Raw genomic sequence first — 13,945 nt, 5'->3', positions numbered from 1 at the left:
CATGACCTCACGGTGGTCGGTGCCTCTGGAAGTGGATTTGATGAGTCATCAACAGCTGGATTATGCCAAAAGGTAAAAGAGGTTTTCTTTTTAATTTTTTATTTTTTTAAATATGTTTTTATTGATTTCAGAGAGGAAGGGAGAGGGAGAGAGAGATGGAAACATCAATGATGAGAGAGAATCATTGATCGGCTGCCTCCTGCACGCCCCCTACTGGATATCAAGCCCACAACCCAGGCATGTGCCCTTGATCAAAATCAAACCTGGGACCCTTCAGTCCGCAGGCGGACGCTCTATCCACTGAGCAAACCAGCCAGGGCCATGTACTGATTTTTGTTCTGCGAGGCTGAACATGACCCGAAACTAAATTAGCACAGCGGTGGTGGAGACACAGAGGAAATGGATCCAAAGCTGTTTAAGGGACAGACGACACAGGACATCACGATTGAATGTGGGTGGCAAGGGAGAGGCAGGAGTTCCTGTCATCCCGAGGCATCCCCTCTGGTTGCGGGATGAATGGGGGCGGCGTCTGGAGAGAGGACAGGATGAGTGTTAGGAGGGAAGGAGAGTGAGGGAAGCTGTGACTCTCTCCTGCTCAGTGAGGGTCAGATCCCCCGTGACCCTGACTCTCCTGCTCGGTGGAGGGCCAGGAGGGGTCACGTGTTCACTCCTGGACAACCCCTAGCAAGATGAACCCCGTTCGCTGTGAAGAATGGGGTCCCCGCTGAACTCCAGTCCTTGGGAAAGGCATGGACAGGGCCTTGCGATCCGGACTTTGCAGCAGAGAAAGGGGTTGGGGGCTGGGAGTCTTGGTTCCCTCCAACAGTTTTTTAGCGACATTTGGTACTAATTATGGCTGTTTTCTGCACTAAATCTCAGTCCCACGAGGGCATGTGCTGGGGTGGGAGCGGTGGGGAGAGGTCAGTGGAGGAAAGAGGGGGCACATGTATGACTTTAAACAACAAAGAATTTACATTGAAAAACAACAACAACAACAACCAAATCGGTCCCGCTCCGAAGTTCACAGCACCGTCCAGCCCAGACTGCTGTGCGCGCCCAGCTCTGAGGAGCGTGGGGCCCGGCTGTGGCCCCACCCGTCTCCTGCCCTCCTCCCTCCCTCTGCCCAGGGAGGCGGCAGGTGGCAGCCCTGGCCCAGGGACGGGCTGTGCAGGCCTGGCTGCTGGCTCTGGGGGAGGGGCTCTGGGTGGCACCGGCTCAGGGGCAGCAGCAGGAGAGCGAGCGGCTCCTGTGGACCCGGAATCACCCTCCTCCCCAGGGGCCAGCCCATCTGCTGAGTTCCTCTCAGGATCCAGAGTGAGAGCTGGCGGGGCACTTAGAAGAGGGGTTCTTCCTTCTCCCTGGATAATTCTCGTTCTGTGCTTCTTCCCGCAGCCCCTGCAGGACTCGCCCGGGGCCTCTCCAGGGAGCATGCCCGTGGGGCAGAGCGCTCAGGCCTGCCCCCCACCGCCTGGCACCCAGGCCCGGCCCGGAGCCCTCAGGTTTGGGGACAGTCCCACCAGCCACTTGCGATTCACGCTGCCCCCGGAGTTACTGAAACCCAGGTATGATTTCACTTTCCTGCCCCCACGCCAGCTCAGAACCTGGCCCTGTGACTTTACCCGGGGCAGCTCGCAGGCATGGCCCTAGGTGCCTGTCCCCCATGACAGTGGCACCACCCCTCCTGTGAGGGCGGTGCAGGCTGCACAAGTGGGGCTGCCAAGCGGCTCCCACCCACAGCCGGAGAGTATGTGTGTGCATGTATGTTCATGTGTGCACATGTGTGTAGGTGTATATGTGCACGTGTGTGTGTGTTCGTGTGCGTGTGTGTGCATGTGCGCTGCTTGGAGGCTGAGCCGGTCAGCTGGGCTCTGGGTTAGAATCAACAGGGCCCTAACGGTGGGCTGATCATGCTCCCCAGGCTGCTGTCCAGTCTGTGATCAGTCGCCGTTCTCCCCGCCCTGTAGCCAGAGGGCAGCCGTTCTTGTCGGGAGACTCCGTGCCCGAAGGGTCATTTCCGCAGACACATTTGGACGTGCTGTGCTCACGAGTTGCATCTTTCTGGGGAAGAAGGGTTGAGGGACGTTAATTACGTCAGGAACGAGTGTGGGGGAGCCAGGGTTGTCGTTTCATGGGATGGGAAGGAGCCGGGAGAAAAGGCGCCACAGTTCCTTTGTGACTCACCTGTAGGGGCACAGTGTCCGGGGTCCAAAGACCTGCTGTCCGCCCGGCTTGGCCCCTATCCGCTGTGAGCCCAGGGCCCGCCACTCAGACCCTGCAGGCTGGGGGTGTCCCCGTGGATCAGATGGGCAGGAGACGGACTGTTCCTGTAGGGAAATGGGGGGCAGGAGCAGCCAGGGGGGCCTTAGCTTGGCTGGGCCCGCTGCCCCCTGAAAGGGGAGGAAGGAGAGGGATGGGGAGGGGCAGGGAGCGCCTCAGGCCGAGAGGCAGGCCTTTTGGGGTGCAGGCAGGCTTCCTGAGGGAGAGCTGCGGTAGGAAGCAGTCCCCGTGTGCTCAGGCCATGGCTCTCACCAGCCCACAGGCGTTAAGCGCTGGAACACAGCTCGGTCTGCCTCCCGCCTGAGATTGGCTCCCCCCACTTTCCAAACCTCCACCAAACGCAGACACCGGGGAACGCCGAGCCGTGTGCCAGCTGGCTGGTTTCATTGAGCAAATATAGAGATTTCTTGTTCTTTTTGAAGAGCATTCCCCTCAAGGAACTCGCTAATTTGAGGAATTAAAGTGCATTTAGGTGTGGGCTCTGCCTCACAGTATTGGAAAGCTAAGAGGAGTGAGCAGTGTGGGTTTTCTTCTACCTCCTCCTCTCGTGTGCGGGACGCACGCCACCAGCTACGCTACGGTGGGGCTCCCACACGCGTCCCCCCTCAGTGAGGGATTGCACAGCACAGAGAGGTGGCCATTTCATCGGCGTGCCTCAGTTTACTCATTGAAACAATGGGGGTGGGGCCAGCTCCTCCCCTCCCCAGCTTCGAAGATCTGGAGAAGCACTTGGAACCTCTGCTTCCCTCCTTGCCTGCTTCCTCCCCAGGTCACAGTTCTCCGTGGATGTGCAGACAGCCGCCCCCGGCGGGCTGGTGTTCCACACGGGCTCCCAGGCCTCCTTCATGGCCCTTTACCTCTCCAAGGGGCGGCTCGTCTTCGCTTTGGGCGCAGGAGGGAAGAAACTGAGGCTCAGGAGCAAAGAGAAGTACGACGACGGGCAGTGGCACACGGTGAGGCCGGGCGGGCATGGCACACGGTGAGGCCGGGCTGGGCATGGCACCCAGTGAGGCTGAGGTGGGCGGGGACCTCGGTGAGAGGCTGCACACTGCGCCCGGGTGTCCTCCTAAACGCCAGGTGGGCTTTGCTCTCTGCCTCAGTCCCTCTGCCTCCCGAGTAGCCCCCCAGCCCCTGGGCGTCTCCCTCCTTCAGGCCCCTCCCAGGCCCAGGCCCCTCCGAGAGCTGTCTCCATCCTAGCACCCTGGCCTGGCCCTCAGGCGTCCCAGACGGAAAGAAACACAGTTTGAGGCAAGAGAGGGAGAGAGGGAGAGAGAGGTGTCAATACTGAGTCCTATGATTTAGGTTTTTTTTGTTTGTTTGTTTTTAATATATTTTTATTGATTTCAGAGAGGAAGGAAGAGGGAGAGAGAGATAGAAACATCAATAAGGAGAGAGACTCATGGATCGGCTGCCTCCTGCATGCTCCACACTGGGGATCGAGCCCACAACCAGGGCCTGTGCCCTGACCAGGAATCGAACCCTGACCTCCTGGTTCATAGTGGATGCTCAACCACTGAGCCACGCCGGCCGGGCTCGAGTCCTATGCTTTTGGACCAGTAATCAGGCCCACGGTGGAACTTCTGCTGAGAGGGAAAGGACGGGGAGTGGGTGGGGGGAAGCAGGTCTGAGCTGGGACGGGGAGGAGTTCTGTGGGAACATCCTCGAGTTGGGCTGCCCGTCAGACATGGGAGCCCAGGGTCCGTAGGCAGCAGAGGCCAGAGGTGGCCGCCGGGCGGGAGCACACGCTGGGAGCCATCAGTGAGCCTCTCACAGCCACGAGGGGCTCAGTCCTCACTGGAGCCCGGGACCCTGACTTGTCTCCTGTTGGTGGAAGAGAAGCAGCCCTGGCCCCTCCCCCAGGAGCCCTGCTCAGGGGCCTGTGACTCCCCCTCAGCCCCGCACAGCTGTCCGTCCCGTGCTGCATGGGTGTCTGCTCACCTTCCTTTGCCTCTTCAGTTGTTTATATTTTCTGTGTTTCCAGATTAATTATATCTTTATTCACTGTTGAGCAACCCTTTTTTTTGCTCACTTCTTTAGCTCACTTTATTCAATATCTAACGTTACATCGCAAATGATGATGGTGATAATGATGAAAACACTAGGGAGAAATATCTCTGAGTTTTTAAAGCTACTTGAGGGACAGAAAAATATATTTTTTAAATATTTTTATTGATTTCAGAGAGGAAGGGAGAGGGAGAGAGAGATAGAAACATCACTTATGAGAGGGAATCATTGATTGGCTGCCTCCCGCATGCCCCCCACTAGGGACCGAGCCTGCAACCCGGGCATGTGCCCCTGACCGGGATTGAACTCAGGATCCTTGATTCCTCAGGCCGAGGCTCTATCCACTGAGCAACACTGGCCAGGGTCAGAAGAATATTTTTTAAGCGTTTCCTGTGACCACAAAGTGAAGTACTGCAGCCGTTGTCAGAGGCAAAACTATAATCACCTTGTTCCTTCCCTTGTAAGGTGGTGTTCGGACAAGACGGGGAGAAGGGGCGCCTGGTCGTGGATGGTCTGAGGGCCTGGGAGGGAAGTTCGCCAGGAAATGTCACCCTCAGCCCGAGGGCGTCCGTTTACCTGGGATCCTCCCCCTCGGGGAGGCCGAAGGTGAGTGGCTGTGCTCAGAGCCGCAGATGAAACACACGCCCTCTGCCACGTCCGCATGTCCTCACACAGGACCCTGAGGATGCCCGCAAGCCCCAGACGGGCTTTCGAATAATCCACTGATGCCGTGAGCCCCACAGGCACCGTTCCCCGTCCCCACCCAGCCTCTTGATCGAAAGCTGCAGGCACGGGCGGGCCCTGCAGGGCTGACTGAGGGCTGCCACGCGGCCTGGACAGGAGCCTGCCCGGTGCGGCCCCACATTTAATTAGCTCCCCTGATGCCGTGGCAGGGCCAGGCCCCATGATTTCTCAGGCCTTACAGGGGCCACGGGCCAGATGTTCCCCCTCCCCGCCCACCCCCTCCCCTGGTTTAAGGGATCACAGAACCCAGAGGCGCCTGCCTGGGCCCCGGGCCCCTGTGGGGCAGACACAGGGCTCCACGCGGACCCACTGGGGCCGCCCCCCGGTGTCTTATTTTAAGTCTCAGGCATTCGATGAGCCCAACAGTGCAGGGGACCTTCCTACACTTTATTATTTGTGGAATGTTTGGGCCTCTTTTCCCAAAGCCGCCCTGCGTTAAGCAGTCACGTGAGCTCATGAAATCCTCGGGGGGTTGTAACTGCAGGGACGGCGAGGTCTGGAGTGTGAGGCGGAAACTCCCGCCCCCATTGCAGCTCTGCCCCCTGGACCGGGGCCGCTCACCTCCTGCTCTTGTCCCGCACCCCCCACACCCCTGCCTTTGCACACACGCCACTTGGGTTGGGGGCACCTTCAGATCTGACTGCCCACCGGACGTCTGGTACCCGTTTTCTGGTTCTGTGGCAGGGAGCCAGGGGGAGCAGTGGGGCCGCCTGACTCAGAAACAGGAAGGATGGGCCAACCTCCGCCTTTAGCAGACACCTGCCCCTGCCCTGCCCTGCCCTGCCCCTCACCGGCTGCCCCTGCCCCTCGCCGGGTTGCCCCTCGCTGGGCTGCCCCCGTGTTTCCGGGAATTGTGGGTAATGGCCTTCGCTCTCTCTTCTGCTCGGTCGCAGAGCCTCCCCCAGAGCAGCTTCGTGGGGTGCCTGAGGAACTTCCAGGTGGATTCGAAACCACTGGACGCGCCTTCTGCCCGCGTGGGGGTGTCTCCCTGCTTGGCGGGCTCTTTGGAGAAAGGCGTTTATTTCTCCCAGGAAGGTGGTCATGTCACACTAGGTGAGGAGCCGTGGGGAAGAGGGGGTGTCTCTGAGCCTGAAGAGCTCCATCCTTTTTCTCGAATGACGAGATTTTAACTGTTTATCTCTTTTCTTTCCCCCTTTGAAAGCGAACTCTGTGTCGTTGGGGCCGGAATTCAAGCTCCTTTTCAGCATCCGCCCTCGGAGCCTCACGGGGGTCCTGCTGCACGTGGGCCGCCAGCCCGGGAGGCACCTGCGCGTCTACCTGGAGGCCGGCAAGGTGCGTGGGGGGGAGGGGGCGGTGACTCCTCAGGGGAGGGTTAGGGAGCATCTCCAGTGAGAGCTTCCTGACGGGAAAGAATTGAAATCGAGACCCGCTGCCTTCATAGCCGCAGTCACAGGTTTAGCTGGAAATTCCCTGAGAACAGGCTGCCCTGTCTAGCAGCATGCAAATTAAATGCAAATTAAATGCAAATTAGTTATCAACACTTGGTCTAGTTCTCCCATTTCACTCACCTGATTCAGAGACTCCCAGCCCAGGGAATGGGGATGCGGGATCCGCACAGTAACCCGCCAAGTGCCTGACCCCGCCGAGGGCCTGACCCCGCCAAGTGCCTGGCCCGGCTGAGGGCCTGACCCCGACACCTGCCCAGTGCAGATGCAGTCGGGTAGCTGCTGGACGCCTGGTGTGAACCTTCTGTCAGCCGGGCATTCATGGCACTGTTTCAGTTGGCAGCCGAGCAGGGGGTGCAGGCTCCGCCGCATGTCTTCCTTCCACATTGTAATGTCCTAAACAAGCCACGGTCACATGTTCACAGCTGAGGGGGATCTTCGCTGTCAACGAGTCACCACCGAGTGGGGCCTGCAGGGGGCAGCGCTCAATGTGCAGGGACGAGCTCAGTGCCTTAGGCAGCAGCACAGGCAGGACTCTGGTTGGCAGCTGCTTTGAGGGGACGCAGCAGAGGGTCCTGCAGAGCCTTGGACCCGCGTGGTGGCTGGTGGGGGAGGGGACCTGTATCTATGCTCTCGGGCTGTCGGGGTGAAGGGTTGGGAGGGAGATGCAGGGAAGTGGGCTCCACCTGCCTTTCTTAAGGAAATAGACAATGCACGTGTGGCCCTGGCTGGTGTTAGAGGTGTTAGAGCATCAGCCCTCGGACTGAAGGGTCCTGGGTTCCATTCCGGTCAAGGGCACAAACCTCGGTTGCAGGCTCGATCCCTGGCCCTGGTCAGCATGCAGGAAGCAACCAATCGATGTTTCTCTCTGTGTGCCTCTCCCCTCCCTTCCCTCCCTCTAAAATCAATGGAGAAATATCCCGGTGAGAACTAACTAACTAAATAAATGAATTCACATGTGTTCCAGGTCGTGGCCTCTGTGGCCAGCGAGGCAGGTGGGATGGTGACTTCGGTCACACCCAGGCAGTCTCTGTGTGACGGACAGTGGCACTCGGTGGCAGGTACGACGTCCAGCCTCCCTTTTCATCCTGAATGTCCCAGATGCAGCCCGAGTTAAAGCCCCATTCGTGGCTGGCAGGGTCAGCGCAGCAGGTTAAAATGGTAAACCGGCATTAATTGGACTATGATAAAGCATAAAAAAGCATTCGCTTGAGCAAAAGGAGCTGCAGCCAGGGAGACACCGATGCAGATGGCAGCCTGAATTGTGTTCCACGGAGGCAAAGGGAAGGCCACCTTTCGTAGAGAAAGTTCCTGCCCTAAGTCCCAATTTTATGCAAATGAGGTTTCTAAATCATGCAGTTCTGATTGGTCAATATAGATGCAAATGAGGCTACAATGTGTATAGTTCTGATTGGACAGGGCAGATCTCAATCCATTCATTGGTCAAAAGGTGAAACCAGGGCTTCCCTGCAGAGGTTGACTCAGACGGTAAGCAAGCAGGTGTGGAAGCCGAGAGTTCAGGCCTCTGTTCCTCCCAGAGACTGAGTGTGTGAGGGGCCCCTGTCAGCACGGGCCCTGGACTCTTCAACACGAAAGCAAACGCTTTACACGAACCACGGGGCAGAGAGCAGGCACAGCCTTTCACATCGAACCTGCTATTCTATGAATAACTTGTGGATATTAGTTCGTTTTAACTAAAATATCTTTGTAAAAATGAATCTTTTCTCAGCTAATTTGAAAGCTAACTACACTGCAATTAGTTAGGATTATTAATATGGGAGGAGTTTTATTTGGAGCGTCAAAAATGATTGTCTAGCCCGGTTGGCATGGCTCAGAGGTTGAGTGTTGACCCATGAACCAGGAAGTCACAGTTTGATTCCCGGTCAGGGCACATGCCCAGGTTTCTGGCTCCATCCCCAGTGTGGGGCGTGCAGGAAGCAGCTGATCGATGATGTTTCTCTTTCAACGATGTTCCTATCTCTCTATCCTTCTCCCTTCCTCTCTCTCTAAGAATCAGTAAAAGAATATATTTTTTAAGTGCCTGTCTTTGGAGTCAGTTTCCAGAAGTTGAATCTTCCGGGAGAGAAGCTGAGGTCAGGTGGCAGAAGCGTGGCCTGAGACGGGAGACAGGGCCCAACTGCCGTTCAGCTTACAGTCTCGCTGTCTCATCGGCTCCTCAGGGCTGGAGAGCCGGTCTCCTACATGGGAGATGGAGGGATCATATCGTTCTCACATGTTTAAGGGTTAAAGCCTGTAACACACGTGGGAGCACTAAGCACCACTGTGTGGAGGAAGCAGCTGCTTTATGTTGAGGTTGCTGAACCGAGCGCAGTGCCCCCCGGGCCACACAGGAGGGAGTCGGAAGAACCAGTGGTTGCTCAGTGTAGACAGCGGGCAGGGCTCCCCAGGTCCTGCCTGACCAGCCTGCTCTCCCTCCAGTGACCATAAAGCAACACGTCCTGCACCTGGAACTGGACACGGTCAGCAGCTACACAGCCGGGCGGCACCCCTTCCCGCCCGCCCGCACCCAGGAGCCACTGCACCTCGGAGGCGTCCCAGGTAACCCCCGGCTCAGCATCGACCCCGTGTCGCCCCTGTCAGCTCTCACGTTTCCATTTCAACCCAACCAGCGCGATGCCCCAGCCCCCAGGTTACCAGCAGAGCAGCCGTTGACTGTCCGGTGGCAGTGGGGCCGGGGAAACCCAGTTGCCAGCAATGGGCAGCCCCGGCCATGCCTGCTGCCCCCGCGCGTCCCGAGCCAATCCTTTACAAGCCCCTCTTCAGAGGCCGCGTCAGCCTCGGAGCCTGAGGGCCACCGGGAACCAGGAAGGGCTGGGGCAGGGTCTCCTCTCGGGCACTGCGCTTCCTGGCGAGTTAGCCTTGTGGGGCCAGGACGGGCGCCAGGCAGGCTGAGATGGAGGCGAGTTCGACTGGAATGTCGCCTGGAAAAGTCTCGTCCTTCTTCATGGTTTTATGTTCCTCCACGTGGTTCACCAGGCCGTCCATGACCCATCAAAAGCACTCAGTCTAGAGTTACTGTCTGTGGGTTTGGGCTGAGGGATCTCTCTCTTGGGAGAATTTGAAGAGCAGCCTTGGGCTGATTTGTCAGCGGGTGGGGGGTGGGGGCCCCCTGACAGGGAGGAAGTGACTGGGTTGCTGGGACCTGGTCCCGTCGGCTCTAATCCGACTACTTTTCGTTCGCCCCTGTGACCTGCCCGTGACTGTCTGCTTTTCCTGTTGCAGCCGATTGGAAGGCCCTGGAGCCCCCCGTCTGGAAGCCCTTTTCCGGCTGCATGAAGAACATTCAGGTCAACCACGTGCCCGTGCCTGTTGCTGACGCCGTGCAAGTCCAGGGCATGGTCAGTCTGAATGGCTGTCCCGACCACTAACTCAAACCATTACACAGAGAGGCACTGCCCCCTGAAAAGCACTGACCACCTACCCGCCCGCTCCCTGCTCAGGGTCATTCCTGACGTAAGACGCCTGGCGAATGGGCCCCACAGCAAATCCAGTGTTGAACTCGGACCACACGTAACCACCGTTTTGGCCTTCAAGCTACCGATGTATTTTATATAAAAGCCCCATTTCTTGGAGATGATAAATTGTTATATGCTTTTGGTAATACCATTTCCCACAAAAAACGTAATGTCTTTTAAAGACCATTATTTTCCACTCCTTAAAAAAATAAATATCTTTTAAAGCACTTTAAAAATACAAAAGTTGTATATCTGTGAAGGGTTATAATTTGTGAGGTTAAATTAGTGCAGTGCACTCTTTAAACTATGATGTTTTACTCGCATAAAGCAGTGCCTTGATGGTCACTGTTAACGTATTAATCCCTCAGCACCTGTTCAGTGTGCTGCCTACAGCACAGTTTTCTACACACACTTACGGAGCAATACCGGTGGGCGCTGTGTGCGCTCGGGGTGGGGTGTACGGGCACATAGAAGAAGTAATTCCTGCCCCGAAGGAATATGCAGCCCAACCCGGGAGACACATCTATAATAATAAAAGTGCAGTATGCTAATTAGACCGGACGTCCTTCTGGACAAAGCCGGGGCTGCGAGGGAAGCCTGGGTCTCGGGTGCCGGAGGGAAGCCAGTGCCGGCAGCCAGGAGAAGGAAGGCCTACTCTTGCACAAGTTTCATCCATCGGGCCTCTGGTAATATTCATAAAATAGTAAATAAGCCAATTTAATAAACCTAAAGTCCACTAGGCTCCCCATGGACAGTCTGCCACCAGTCAGTTCTGCATTATGGTGATCAGTTCCTTAAGAGCAAAAACTAGCCCTAGCCAGTTTGGCTCAGTGGATAGAGTGTCGGTCTGTGGACCAAAGAGTCCTGGGTTCGATTCCAGTCAAGGGCACATGCCTCGGTTGCAGGCTCCTCCCTGGCCCAGGCCCTGGTCGGGGCACATGCAGGTGACAACCAATCGATGTTTCTCTCGATTATTTCTCGGTCTCTCCCTCTCTCTTCCACTTTCTCTAAAAGATCAATGGAAAAATACCCTCGGGTGAGGATTAACAACAAAAAAGAGCAAAAACTACCCAGTAGGGAAGCGGGAGGGGTGTGCACACTATAAATCACGCTCTGCACGGCAAGCTGGCAGGAGTCGGTGGGAAGGAGGGGTCGCTTTTATCTACGAAAGAATGAACCACGTTCTCGACCAGTATTATGCCCAGCACTGCTCCCCCTAACAGAGAAGACTGTGTAGGAGACGACATAGGTCTGTTCATCAGGAGGAAAAGAACCAATAATTCTGGAATTTGGACCTCATCATCCTGTAGGTGTTCTCACCGCCGTGTGCCCACCTCGGCCACAGAGCCACACTCCCTCCCATCCCACACTCCTTCCTGACCTCACGTGTCCTGTGGGGGTGCCTTCTAACAGCCATGGCTGGGCAGGCCCAGGGCCTTCTGGGGGGGAAGCCGGTCCCATCACAGGGACATCAACAGGGGCTGCTGGGCCTTGGAGAAGCCAAGCGGGGCCAGAGGTTGGACTGTGTGACCGAGTCATGTCCTTTCAGAAAACATTGGTTTTCTTTTTCTTTCTTACTAATTGGAAGATGGAGGAGGCCTGTCTCCTTTTTAAATATATATATATATATATTTGTATTGATTTCAGAGAGGAAAGGAGAGGGAGAGAAACACCGATGATGAGAGAGATGCATTCATTGGCTGCCTCCTGCACGCCCCCTACTGGGGATGAAACTGGAAACCTGGGCATGTGCTCTGACCAGGAATCGGACCGTGACCTCCTGGTTCATAGGTCAGCGCTCAACCACTGAGCCACACTGTCCAGGAGAAAACTGGTTTTCAAGTGAGAACCTCCCAGGAGATTCCCACCCGACTGCGTCTCGGGGAGCACCTGGTTCTCTGACAGGTCCGCACGGGCTGGGCGCCTCCCCCTTCGGGTTCCTCACTCACTGGACCGACCGTTACCCTTAGAGCTGATGTTGACCAGCACTTCCCAGGTCCATCGAAGGGGCAATTGATTCTCCACTCACAGCCTGGTCCCCTCCTTCTGCAGCAGCTTGAGGACCGCGGTCTGTCCACTGCGGCAAAGTGCGATCCCAGCCACCAGGAGGCGGAAGAGGGCACAGACGGAGTGCAGTCCGGGAGACAGACAGAAAGCCTCCGTGGGCTCCTCAGATTGCAAATGTGTGTTCTCAGAGAGGGACGCTTACAGCTCCTCAATGGAACTGTCGTGGGACCCTCTGTAACTGCCACCTGCCCTGCAGACACCCTCCGTCATCCTCTTCGCGGCTCCCCTCCCGCTGAGGCTCCCCTCTCGCTGCGCGTGCCGACCTTGGGGCGCTCTGTTCAGGCTTCTATGTCTCTGGCTCTATTTTTGTTCATCAGTTTATTTGGTTCACAGATGAGTGAGATCATGTGATACTTGTCTTTCTCCAATTGGCTTATTTTGCTCAGAATAATGCTCTCCCGGTCCATCCACGCTGTTGCGAATGGTAAGAGCTCTTTCTTTTCTATGATCGATAGTACTCCATGGTGTGGATGCACCACAGCTTTTTATCCACTCGTCTGCTGACGGGCTCTTGGGCTGTTTCCTGATCTTAGCTATTGCAAATTGTGCTGCTATGAACATAGGGGTGCATACGTTCTTTCTGATTGGTGCTTCGGGTTTCTTAGGATATATTCCTAGAAGTGAGATCACTGGGTCAAATGGCAGTTCCATTTTTAATTTTTTGAGGATTTCATATGGTTTTAAAAGCTATACAGTGACCCTTTCCCAGGTCTGTGACTAGTAGTAATCACATCAGGCGAATTATCATGACGTATTTAACAGCCTCCTAGGAGATGCCCTAGAATGCAAACTTGCTTGTTTTCCTAGGACACGTCCTTAGAAGCAAAGCTGCCAGAGCAAAGGATACCAACCTTTTTATATTTGTAGTCAGCTTTGCCAACTTGTCTCCTAGCATACTTTTGAAACTGGCCTTAGCCCCTGATGTCACTAACTACAAACTCACGAGGTCGGCCCGTGGCCCGTGGTCTTCAAGACGGAGCAGCTGTGGAGCAGGCGGCTCGAGCTGCACCTCATCCGCCCCGGGCTCACCTCAGCCAGAACCTCAGCACCTGGAGATGCAGCCAGCTGATGGGCCGATCGGCGATTCTGCAAAAAGGCCTAGAGTCAGCAGGCGGTTCTACCTTCGTCCTTAAGGACCAGCGCTGAGCCAGGTGTGCAGAGGGCGTCTCAGCTCCAGCCCGTGCCAGGCTGGGCCCCGCCTTCAGGAAGCAGCAAGGCCCTCCTCCGGGGTTGAGGGGTGAACTGTGCGCTGGGAGCCGCCCCCCAACCTCAGCCCTCGCTCCGGCCAGCGACTCCGCCCCCCTCCACCTGTAAGTTTGTTTTCTCTGTGGTTGAAACTTTCATAAGGATTCGCTCAGGTACAATTTCCAGGGTTGGTTTGTCTTGGTGCCGTTTTATTTATTTATTTAAGATTTCCATCTCCTCTGTATGGATGTTTCTCTTTTGTTTATTCAGTTCTTTTGTTTTTGCTAATCCTCACCCGAGGATATTTTCCCATTGATTTTTAGCGAGAGTGGAAGAGAGAGGGACAGACAGACAGACAGAAATATTGATGTGAGAGAAACTCATCGATTGGTTGCCTGTTGCACGCGCCCTGACCAGGGCCCGGGCCAGGGAGGAACCTGCATCCAAGGTATGTGCCCTTGACCGGACTCGAACCCGGGACCCTTCAGTCCATAGGCTGCTGCTCTATCCACTGAGCCAAACTGGCTAGGGCTTTTCTGTGTGTGTTTAAGATTGTACATATAAGTGAAATTATACAGTGTTTGTCTTTCTCTGGCTTATGTCACGTGGTGTAATACTCGCTAGGTCCATCCCATCACAGGCAAGATCTCATTCCTTTTATTGCTGAGTAGGAGTCCATGGTGTGTGGAGAGACGGCTGGAGGGCACAGGAGGGGAGGGCGTAGGGGCTGGTCTGCAAAACCCATGGCCTTTTTCAAAGAACTCTCACCTGGAGCTGCCCTGCCCC

General features: G+C 56.0%; 1 protein-coding gene across 1 annotated transcript in view; it reads left to right on the top strand.

The window, feature by feature from the left end:
* LAMA3 (laminin, alpha 3) overlaps nt 1-10,143 on the top strand; it is a 49,200-nt gene extending 39,057 nt beyond the window's left edge. The window contains exons 31-38 of the mRNA XM_005874312.2: nt 1,393-1,562; nt 3,047-3,230; nt 4,747-4,887; nt 5,919-6,078; nt 6,188-6,318; nt 7,399-7,492; nt 8,871-8,990; nt 9,675-10,143. Of these exons, the coding sequence (XP_005874374.1) occupies nt 1,393-1,562; nt 3,047-3,230; nt 4,747-4,887; nt 5,919-6,078; nt 6,188-6,318; nt 7,399-7,492; nt 8,871-8,990; nt 9,675-9,820 (1,146 nt within the window). The 3' untranslated portion in view covers nt 9,821-10,143. The remainder of the gene's footprint in view (nt 1-1,392; nt 1,563-3,046; nt 3,231-4,746; nt 4,888-5,918; nt 6,079-6,187; nt 6,319-7,398; nt 7,493-8,870; nt 8,991-9,674) is intronic.
* The last annotated feature ends 3,802 nt before the right edge of the window (nt 10,144-13,945 follow it).

Source organism: Myotis brandtii, unplaced genomic scaffold (genome assembly GCF_000412655.1).
Source record: "Myotis brandtii unplaced genomic scaffold, ASM41265v1 scaffold433, whole genome shotgun sequence".
Classification (NCBI taxonomy): domain Eukaryota; kingdom Metazoa; phylum Chordata; class Mammalia; order Chiroptera; family Vespertilionidae; genus Myotis; species Myotis brandtii.
Note: the sequence above shows the minus strand (reverse complement) of the source record. Positions and strands in the feature narration are given on the sequence as shown.